Raw genomic sequence first — 11,890 nt, forward strand, 5'->3', positions numbered from 1 at the left:
ACAGCCCAACCATGTCTTTATTGTTATAGATTTCTATGGAATGCCAGCGAAAGATTATGTTTGAAATCAGACTCCCAACATTGAGATGATCATCTGTAGAGCTTTTACTGTGTAGGAAATATTGTACAGCACTGTATATATATCACAAACCGTTTTATATTTGGAGTATGCAAAATGTGTAATTTTGAATCATTTGAGTCCCAAATGTTGTGAAATAACATTGTTCTGACCACATTGTAGTGGTGGGTTGCTCCCGGTTCGGTCCGGTTCTATAGAACCGGTAGTAAAACTGGCAGGAGGTTCCGCCCACCTGCCACAATGTCATTATGGGTGATCTGCGCATGCGCGTTCCCACTGCGAACCAGTAGTAAAGATAAGTGGAACCCACCCCTGCCATATTGGTGAGTTTTAACTCAAGGTTGTTAAGTTCTCAGTGACCTATCATGGCCTTGAAATATGGTTATGGCAGTTTCATGTTTGAGGCACAGAATTTCTTCAAATTTCAAGCTCAAAATATAAAAAATTGCTCATTTAAAATTATGAAGAGATAAATCTCTTGATAAAAAGCAGTAACTGCCCAAAAACAAATTTCATTCAACTTTAGTATTTGATGAAAAAATGAGAGTCCTGCACTTGCGTAAAGTATAATTTAACTGAGCCATGAAACATCTTGCAATCATTAGTAATAATGCTCATTTTCACAATAACCATAAGCATTTGCTTGGAATTGAAACAAGTAGCAAATAGGTAGAAGTAAGAACAAGAGTATTACACAAAAAATGGAACTATCGCTGAAAATTCCAAGATCTGTAGAATTAGATGTAGATTTTAAATGCCAGTCCTGCTGCGCATAATTCTGAAATTTATTCTGAAATTTATTTCTATGTCCTAGCTCCTTAGTTGTTTATTAGATTTTAATCCCACCTTTATTACTTTATAAGTAACTCAAGGCAAACATATATAATACTCCTTCCTCCTCCTATTTTTCCCACAACAATCCTATGAAGTGGTTGAGTTGAGAGAGATGTCACCAGCTGCCTTTCATGCCCAAAGCGGAACTAGAATTCACAGTCTCCTGACTTCCAGCCTCTTGCTTTAATCATCACACCAAATTATCATCCACTCTCTGAGCAGTTTTTGTTGGATCCTTGACTATCCTGCATATCACCTACATTTCCTTCTATCCATGGTTGAAAAATTAGGGTTGTCCTCTTGTATTTTTTTCTTCTACAGTACTTGATTCCTTTTCTGGTTGGTAGAAGAGGGTATCTAATAATACATTAGAATTTGAATCCCAGAAGAAGCAGATGAACCACATTTATCTCTTTTGTGTCCAGTTCTCTAATGAGGCCTGCCTCATCCTGAGCAACCTGCAAACCAATACAATTGCTGAAACATTATAAACAAATGTGTAAATTGTTCAGCAGCCAACAAATGATACATACAATAGTTGCCATTAGCTACAACCAGCTTTAGGAGATGTAGCATGCAAGTTCTTTAAGTACAAAGGAGGACGAATCATTAATTTTGGAACCTCTAACTGAAGGTTCATGTCTTCAAAATACTACCTATTCTCCCTAGTACTACAGCCTACAGCCTAGTACTACAGCCCAAATCCAAGGATCAAAGTGTAAGTTATATTTGTCAAGAAAGAACTTGTAAGCAGGGAAGTTCAACCTGCTGGTTCTCTCCAATTCAACAGCTCTGCGAAGTACTCCTCTAGGAGTCTATGGAGATTCTCAATCATCCAGGTTATGGTTGTCCCAAAGATGCTTTTTCCGTATCAGAGAATGTATGTAGGGACACCTCTTTGGACTCCTATACCTAGAACAATACTCTCTACAATCAACAGTGTGTCTGTCATACCTTCATGACAAAAATCTGAGGAACATGTTTTTTGGTTCCTGGCTAAAAGACTCAGTAAAATGTTGAGTTCCCTACATTCAGATCTGAATAGATTGTTGAATGGACGAGTCTCAGGGCTGCTGACCAAGCAAGCTATCTAGCTGCCATTCAGAAGTTGAGCTTTTAATTCTAACACTCTCCCAGACGATGCTTTGCTCTGCTCCTTAAAGATAAAAATCCCCTAGAAACCGAATACTCGATTTTCCTGTTACAACTCCACAATTTAGTATGAAATCCTTACCCCATGATGACCAATGAAGACGTGCCGTGAGCGTTGCTTAGCAGATCAATTCTTAAAAGGATTTTTCCCCGTTTCCTACGCTGCGAGCGCACCCCGGGCCAGTTACAGTATTAATCCTGACAGGTCTCTCCAGCCAATTTTCTGCCTTTCCAGGTGATCTTACGTGCCTTCTTCGGCCGGATTTTAAACACAGAAGTCTACAGGCATTTGGGAATGTAGAAGGGATTTTTTTGGGGGGGGGATCGCAACCCTTTCGAGGGGGGGGGGAGAGGAGAATCGACCTAGAGCATCAACATGAACAGACTCTCCCCATAGCCTCCCAGAGCCTGTCTTCTTCAGCGAGCCCCCTGCACGAAGGGGTCCAGGGAGAGCTCCAGCTCCCTGGCAGGAGGAGGCGGACAAGGAGGAGGTAGTAGCAGAGGCAGCGGCAGCACCAAGCCAATCCTCCTTCTGCGGGGAGAAGGGGAGGCACTCGACCGCCTCTAGCAGGAGGATTAAAAAAAAAAAAAAATCCACAGCAGCGCGGATGCCTAAGCAGTTTATTGAAATGCCCGAGAACCACAAGCGCTCGGATCGCGGTCCGTCTCAGGTAGAGAGCAGGCTCGTGGGGCTTGCGGTGTGCGCAGCGCTCCGCGCCGCCCTTCCTTCTAACACCCCCGTCGATAGCAGCAGCAGCAGCAGCGAGAGCATGGGGGGTGTCGCTTCATTTTCCCAAGCAGTAGCAGCAGCCGGCAGAAGCCCCCTTGCCGGCGCTGACATCGGGCTCCGGTAGACCGGCAGCTGAGGCAGGGCACGGGCCACGCATCCCCTTTTAGGACGGGAGGGGATGCGGGCAGAAGATGAAACGGGAAGGCAGTGGATGCAACGCGGGAGGCGGCCAAAGAGCCGCGGTCCTTCCCACGGCAAGGCAAGGCAAGGCAAGGCAGGGCAGGTCCCCTTCAATCCCGCCCGCTTCTGCAGCGGGGCAGCCTCTTCCTCCGTCTCGTGTCCGGCAGATCAATCATGCTCAGCAGCAGCAGCAGCCAAGCAGGAGGAGTGGCAGCGGCGGCGTTGGCGCCGACAGCAACAGCAGCAGCGCCCCTCTAGCCCCTCGCTGCAGCAGCGGGGCCAAAGCGCGGGCTGCAGCGGCAGGAGGAGGAGGAGGAGTGTGTAGGGGGGGGAGCGGTTGCCTCTCCAGCACCTCCGACGCGGAGCTTCCCAGTCCAGGGCCGAAGCGCGCCAGGCGGCTCAGGTTTTCTCCTGCTCCTCCTCACACCTCCTTCCCGTGCCCGCGCACACGCCGCCGCGCTCGGCCAAGCGGCCACTCGCTCCCTTTCCAGGTTCCCTGCGCAGGGCACTGAAGAGAGCGCGCCCTACTCCCCCCACGCTCCGGGGCCTGAGAGGGCAGGAGGAGCGGAAGGCGGAGCGGAAGGCGCCCGCTCTCGCTTTGCTTCGCTCCGACCCTCCCACCGGCCCCCGCAGCCACCAAAAATGGGGAGGAACGGCCGAGGGAAAGGAGGGAGAATGGAGCGAACGACCTCCGCGTATTGCCCCACTCAGGCCCAGCACTCCCGGCGAGGGTACGAGGCGCAGTCTCGCTCTCGCTCTCGCTGCTACTCCGCAGCTACGGACCCCCACGCGGTAGCAGCACTTGCTGATTCTGCCTCCATCCTCTACTTGGGGACCTTTAAATAGGATACGTCACCACGCTCCCCTACGCACTGCCGTCACACACTGCTCCCGGGGCTGACGTCATTAGGGTGCGGGGGGGGGGTGATGTCAGAATGCTACATGCCGCCGGAAGCGCTTCTATAATAAGGAATAGAAAAGAAGAATGCGGGAACGAAAATAGAGGGGTTTGGTCCGTGTTCCTACAACACACCTCCAGGAATTGGATAAGCTCCTGCTATTCGTCCGTCCGCCACTTCCGTAACTGTCCTTAAAAAATGGGTGTGCTGAGAAGAATGAGACTTATTTTGCTTTTTATGTAAAGTTCCCAAAATGAAAATGTGTCAAAAAATAAAATAAATAGCTATTGCTAAAAGTAAGCTAAACTCGAGCTCTATCAACTTAGATGCTTACTGGTGTTCCAACTGTGGAACCCACTATTGAAATCTTAATAGTTTGCAAATTTGAGAGAAAATATACTCGTGTATATTTTAAAATGAGAAATTTTAAGTCACTCAGTGAGTTGAGGAGAAAACGTGAAATCACAAATACAAGCATTTTGGGAATGATATCAGTGATACTGGTATTTGTAACAAATATTTAAATCAATCCATTTAAGTTTTATAATTGTTATGATTTTTATTTTTAATTGTTATGAGTTTTATAATTGTTATGAAAACTCATCCAGGTAGTCGCCAGGAATCAACAGACTCAGGAGCATATATGCATGCATTTTTATGAATTACACATATATTTTCTCATTTTGAAATTTGTTTTTGTGTTGGAGCATTGTACTTGTCTCTCAGTTCTAAAGGATTTGGCTTTAGTTCTTTAATTCTACTGTACCCTAATTCCCTCAATTCATATGTTGAGTAAAAATACAAACTATACCATACAAACTACAGTGGTTCAACATTCAGAACTAAACAAACCACATTATGGCTCACTGCAATGTATGAATCCAGCCTATGGAAGACAGTGATTTGAGCTCTCAGATTCAAATCTCTGTTTGAAAAACTGATAGCAGAAGCCTCAGCCCACTGCATACAAGCATCCTTTCAGAGAAAGGTGGAATGTTAGAGCTTAACTAACATCTTGGTTAGGATAAATTGCTGTTGTGCTCTTGTACTCAGAAGTCCTGAGAAAATCCATTGCCCGATTGCTTTCAGGATGGATATCTGGAGTATCCTTTTCCAATTACATTGTATAGCTTAGATAGGTTCTACATGAAGAAGACAGTCCCAAAGAATAACCAGAACTCAAGCTATAAAGGACATTATAGGTGATCACCAGCATCTTCTGCTTGATGACAATTGTAGAAAGCCAGAGAGATGGCTATGAGGCAAAAATACTATCATGTATTTTATGGTAAACAAAAAGGACAGAAACATTCAAATCAAATTTTATTTGTTCCTAGACCAGCAAATAAAACACAAGAATTATAATTAATTATAAAGGGAAAATATATTCTAAAATATCTTAAAAGGATTAGAGTTAAAACTACAGGGTACTGTGTGGACTATAGAACAACACTCGACTGTGATCAGAAGCATTCCTTAAGTCCTGGAAAAGGAGATAACATTAAGAAGAGACTCAGACTGATTCCTCTCTGATTCATTGTGGAAATAAGAGAGGGGGGAAGAAAAGCACAAGCGGATTTGCAAAATTGTGTTACTATAGTCTTTCTCAATTAATAAAGTCTTCCTACGGAGCTAGTTTTCTGTTTTTAGTCTACCTCGTAGGTCTGATACCAATGCAATTTCTGCAGAACAGATGTTATTTTTGTAAACCCATTAAGGCCCGTCAGCAAGTAGGCGGCTGTGATTTGTGCCAGCTGTACGTTCCGAGTACTATAATAGGAATAGTTACAGAACTTTTCTACCAAGAAAATACTTGACTAATTCAACCTTTTGCGCTTCCTCTTTTGCACATTGCAATAAGCCCAAATGTGGTTTGATTGATCTCGGCTTTAGCATGTACAGCTTAATGCAATATGAGAAACCGGTTACTCCACTTCAAAAATGACTAAACATCTATAGTAGAACTTATCCACATAAATTCTATCCACATAATCTTACCCACATAAATCCACTTTGATTCAACTGCCCTACTGATCATTTCTTAAGTGCAGGAGTGCTTGGCATTGTCCTGTATTCACCATAACCCGCTTTGGAAGGTAGCATCACCCACCAAAAGTTGTGTTTTCCTAGCTTGAGGCAGCTCAAGTGATGCTGCACTAATTTTATGGTAAGCAAAATTTTTGCATTCTGCTTGGCTCCTATGTAGTGTGGCAAGAGGTTTGCTGTCCTCTGGTACTGGACCTTGCCCTTCGTGGCAATTTTTTTGTACAACTTCACTTGTAAAATAATGAAAAGCTGAGGGTACTTTTTTAAACAAGTTGGATGAAATTGGCAACAGTTTTGCCCTTTTCTCCTTCCATCCAGGTGATGGGGGGGAAAATAAATCGGGTGTGTTTCCTTTCTTCTCTTGATTTACTGATCCAGGAATAGATACCTGTGTATTGTTATCTATTCTAGGGTTTATCCCAGGAAGGTTAAAGAAGGTGAATTCACTATCCAGGGGCTATGGTAAAAATGTAATCCTGGCAGAACTTCAGGCCATCACTGGGGACAAAACAAAGGAAGGGTTTGAAATTTGGGGAGAGTCGGCTTCCTTTCCAGCAGATTTACATGCAGAAGTCAACAGCTTGAGGCTGTATTATGGAAAAAGTGTTATTTAAAATACAGTATGTATTACTGCACACCTAAGACTCTTTGCCATAATTTTCATTCTTACAAAGAACTACCTGTAGGGCAGAAGAACAGACTGTATCAGGCTCCTGAGAAATGAGTTTGAATTTCCAGTCTTTAACCAGAGAAGAGCCAGTTTGGCATAGTGTATTAAGGCATCAAGCTAGAAATTATGAGACTTTGAGTTTTAGTCTTCCCTACTCAGTGACCGTGAGGCTGTCACTCTCTGGCAGCTTTTGGAAGGGTACAGTGGCAACATACTGCAGGGATTAGTACAGGCACTTGACAAGTCTCTACACTGACTTGAAAGCACGAACAACAACAATAGCAAAAATCCAGGAATTTGCCGTTTCCAGATACATACCCTTCCTTGTATAATCTTTTTTCTCTTTGAGCATCTGATAAAGAAGCCAGAATAAGCTATTTTGCAAAATCACAACTGCCTTCCTTTGACAGCTATGTCATTTACATTTTATTAGAATTTAGACCCTATTTTGTTAGTTAATTTTATATTTCACATTATTTTAAAAATCTTGATAATTCTAACCTACCTCCTCTTCCTTCCTTCCTACACATTCTCAGTTGGAGCTGGTATCTATTTCTATTTTCTTACCTACTTTTAAGAATGGCCAATACATCTGTTTGTACTTTGTACTGTGATTGCTTTCCAGAAGGTATCCATTTTAACAGTTTCGATCCATTCCTCACGCAGTGGCAATTCTATTCTGAAACAATGACAGATGATACTCAGGCTATTCTGAAATCATTTAAACTCCAAATAAATGACGTAAAATTATTGTCCTGTGGGTTATTATCAAGGTCCACCCATTAACTTACATGGTGCCAACTGCCCTTTGTGTCCCAAAAATAACTTTCGTAATCAATCGTTCTCTCTGATTCCAACAGAGGAATTAATAGGCTTTCTTTATCTACTGCCTTTTATCCCCTTTTCTTTCTCCAGAAATGTTTTCTTTAGTGGATATTCTAGTACGTCATTTAACATTTCTGAGACAATGTCCAAAGTTGCTTGTGCTCTTTATCTTCTGTCCTTTTTGTATTTTGACTACGAGGATTTAGCTCTACTTTATAGATAGGAAATACTTTGTTGTTTCCTCATCTTTAGACATTAATAGTGATGATGTAGCATGCCTACATCTAATGTCTTATTTGTCTTATTATTCCAAAGAAATACATCTAAAAATAAATTGATATTGTTGTTCATCAAGAATTCACACACGGCTATAATAACAGTATAAATAATAATGTGGAATTTATTCTTTCTTCAGACTTCTTGAAAGTCCAACAGTCGAACCAGTCTCCAGGCTATCCAATGGAAATCTTTTCAGCAATATCCAGAGCTCACATTATTTCAGATTTAAGAATCACGCATTCCCGACGTGGTTAAAAAAAAACCGCTAAATTATTCTTATAAGTGCCTTCCATCCAAATGGGAAATAGAGTTCAAGCTATTCTTTTTAAAATTCTGATTACTTTTGAAAACCTCATCTCATAGGAATCATTTGCATCACTATTTTTAAACCTTCATTCCCTGAAGTGTTTCAATGTGTATAACAGAATGAACAAAGACAATAAAGTGGGAATTTAGCTTTTAAGTTTCAGCACAATTTGATTTAATGATGCCATTTAATTGCGGGTGATATATACTTCTTGACTTTCATTAGGCATTCAAATCCAAAAACGTGTCTGGATCTCACCTACATAATCAAAAATATGGTGAGGTCATACTTGTCGTGATCATGTCCTTTCAAGCAACCACATTGAATAAGTGCATTCCAATACTTGTAACACAGGTAAAAAACAAATATTAATTTTAATCATAAAATAAATTACTATCTATTGCACAGTATTATTTCTAATGTTAAATACTGTAAGTTTTACCCTTCCTCTTTACTGATATTTATGTTGCAATTTGTTGTATTTCATCCTTGTGAGGCCCAGGAAAGAAAAAAATTTAGGAGAAGTTACAAAAATTGTAGCGGATAAATATTGATGATTATTACATCTTAAAAGTTAGTAAGCATGTTATTTGCAGCATCTATGACTGATTTCCTTTCAAACCTCTATAGGTTGATCTCTCACATAGCTAAAAGTTCCTTTCACTCCTTTTTATTTTACAGCCAAGTTGAGAGTCCATCTTTTGCAAGTTTATTCCTGTTTGGGACATGCCCATTAAGAAATTGTGCCTCTTCTAATTCCCCAAGCCTGATCTGCAGATCCTTATTGTCATATGCAATTTTTTGGGAAATTGTTTGAAAATCTTTGTCACTAAAGATTCAAAGGCTGTTTGGATATGTGAAACATAGTGCACATTATAAGTTAATGTAATAAAATACTGGTAAAGCTACAAGCAAATATTAAACATTCTTAAGGAAAAATAATAAAAATAATAAAATCACAGTGGCTGTTACAAAATTCTTGAAAATAAAAACATTAAAACTTTCATTGATACACTAATCCTTGACTTATGACCACAACTGAGCCCCAAATTTTCACTGCTAAACAAAACAGTTATAAGTGAGTTTTGCCTTTATGACCTTTCTTGCCACAGTTAAGTGAATCACTGCAATTGTAAAATTAGAAGCAGGGTTGTTAATTGAATCTAACTTCCCATTAGTTTTGCTAGTCAGAAGGTTGCAGAAAGTGATCACATGACTCCAGGATTCTGCAATGGTCATAAGTACTAAGCTGTTGCTAAGCTGAATTTTTATCACATGATCACGGGGATGCTGCAATGGTCATATGAAAAATAGTCATGTCACTTTTTTCAGTGCTATTGTAACTTTGAATATTCACAAACCAAATGGTTGTATGTCAAGGACTCCCTGTATATGTTCTATCCTACTTAAAAAGCAGCACTGGCATATTTATACATTATATGTTTTATTATTCATATTTAAGATGATTTCTTAGATAAGATGCAACAACACTTTGTTATTTTTGCTTTTAACTTTTATTGACCTCTTCTCCCATGGTTCACAGGACATTCCTTCACTCCTTACATCAGTGGTAGATCTTTCAAAAATACAGTGGAACCATTGCTATAATGTAGGCAGTAATGTATATATAAAACTACCTTTGGAACTGTCTTCATCCTATTACATTGGCCTATCTCACCTGGTCAGGCAGGGGAGGTATGTTGCAAACTCCCATCAGTTAAAGAACTCTGACTCGCTCGGTCCAGGAAGAGAGCTTTCTTGGCTGTTGCTCCTGCCCTATGGAGTTGAGGCAGGCCCCTTGTCCTTCAAAAAAGATATCAAAACATGGCTCTTAGCCCTGCTTGATAAGCAATTTGCTTCCCCATCCAACCCAAAATGAAGTATGACATCTCAAGAATTTTACCTTAGAATTGGCTCGAGAAGAAAGCTTATGGTTAACATTAAAGTCAGATGTTAAAGCTGGGAGCCAAAATTCTCTTGATTGCTTCTTGCAGTAGCTTCATATAGATGTTAATGAAGTTAGAAAGAGGATGGGACTCTGCAGTATCCAATAAACTAATTTCCTGAAACTGACCATCAAGAAGCAACACAGTTAGAGATACTGTTGTGTTCTCCTTTTTAAGGCTGCCAGTGAAGTCAGCATGGTCAATGATGAAAAATATCCATGTTTGAAGGATGACACCATCACCCCTAAGAAAGTAATGGAACAAGGTACCAACTTCAAAATTAACAGCCTATTCAGTTAATCTAATTATTCTTTATTGATTGTAAGTTTCTTGAGTTATTAAATTTATTACCCAACAATTATTATAAACTACACAATATCGTTATATTGTTGCTATAGAAACTTTTATTTTAAGTCTTCCATTTTCTCATTTAAAATTTAGCATTCCTTAGTGTGTTTTTCCCCCCACACTGGTATTTTTGCCAACAAAAGAATATTTAGGAGCTTGACATTTCTGATGTGGCTAATGCTATAATTAATTTACACAGCAACACTGCAAAATAGAAATATTAATCCTCAAATAAAATATCCAAGATGATGTATCTTTAAGGTGGTAGCCACTTTAAGCTTTCTATCACACCAACTTCCTATCCCTCTGCAACTTTGTGGAGGAAGTGTATAAGCTTAAAATAAATAGAGATTAAAATAAAGCAGAAAATTAATGGACCATGATGGACTATAAATTCAATAAATGCATACACAAACACATTCAAATAAACAAATGCACAGGAATCTAACAGTTGGCACTTGCTTATAGTTAGATAAAGGTTAATGGCAAACAAGAGGAGGGTTGGGCTTAGTTCTCTTGTGACTATGTAAGGAATCTCAAGCCCCTTTTCACTCAATCCTCAGGTTCTGCCATCCCCTTAAACTGTACTTGTGGATGATAGCCTTTTTGGGAAATAAATCAGATAACAGATTTCATACGCAAAGACTCCAAAGCAGGGAGACGGGAAGTTGAAGAGGTTACAAAAATATGATGTGAGGTAGTGTGTTGAGGGAGTGGAAGAAGGATGACAGTGAACTAAGAGGAATTTGGTGAGTCTCAGGCAGCTAACGAGGTCCAGGCTCCAAAGTGGATTAAAGCCTTCAAAGAGGAATAAGCATAAGGACCATTATGTAAGGAATATGACATATACTGTGTGGGATCTATCTACTCTAAGTCGATATCCAGAAGAACTGAATCTGAAGATAACAAAAAGGAAGGTTCAGGTTTTGCTAGCCATAAGAGATAGCAAGATAGGTGTTATGTTAAGTGGAGCTCTTGTTTTTAGTATGGTTTCAGCATTATACAAAAGGACAGGGCTTTGATTGCATAATTGTGACTGCTTGTGGTGCCTTTTAAAATGCTCCTTCCTACAGAAACCCCTGCCATCGTTGTATAAAATATATTACAGTCTCTAAAGTTATTACTATTATCTGGTATTAGTGGCTACCCAGGAAATAGAAGAAAAAGCATACTTCTTATTGAAGATACCCAATGAGCTCACTGGAATTTACTTCTGAGTCAACATGCTCAGATTGCTGTTAAAGAGTCCTATAGTAACCAGAATACTATTTCTTTCCAATTTTATAAGAAATATTTTTAGCACAATCTAACCTTGTCCTACTATTATTGTGGTTCAAGCAGATTGTCTGCAGTTGTCAGCTTTGGAAGCCATATTAACACCGGAAGCTTCCACACTGTCACCTTCTTGTGCGTGAGAAATTAGGAGGGAGGGATTTAGTAGCGGGGATGTAGTTAGACAAAATAGCATTCTTCTTTTCGGTCAAGGTCAAAGCAGTTCTGCATCTGGAGAAGGAGTGGTTGAAGTGGTGTCTCAAGATGGAACGGATAGTGATTGGATCATGGGATGGAATGATAGGTGCAAGGGTTGGATTTGGG

General features: G+C 40.4%; 1 protein-coding gene across 1 annotated transcript in view; it reads right to left on the minus strand.

Moving 5' to 3' along the window:
• The window catches only part of HOMER1 (homer scaffold protein 1), a 62,108-nt gene extending 59,659 nt beyond the window's left edge, over nt 1–2,449 (minus strand). Inside the window, exon 1 of the mRNA XM_070935842.1 lies at nt 2,147–2,449. Within this exon, the coding sequence (XP_070791943.1) occupies nt 2,147–2,151 (5 nt within the window). The 5' untranslated portion in view covers nt 2,152–2,449. The remainder of the gene's footprint in view (nt 1–2,146) is intronic.
• Nucleotides 2,450–11,890: the final 9,441 nt, after the last annotated feature.

Source organism: Pituophis catenifer, unplaced genomic scaffold (assembly GCF_029215685.1).
Source record: "Pituophis catenifer annectens isolate HBS135680 unplaced genomic scaffold, rPitCat1.0.hap2 SCAF_2, whole genome shotgun sequence".
Taxonomy (NCBI): domain Eukaryota; kingdom Metazoa; phylum Chordata; class Lepidosauria; order Squamata; family Colubridae; genus Pituophis; species Pituophis catenifer.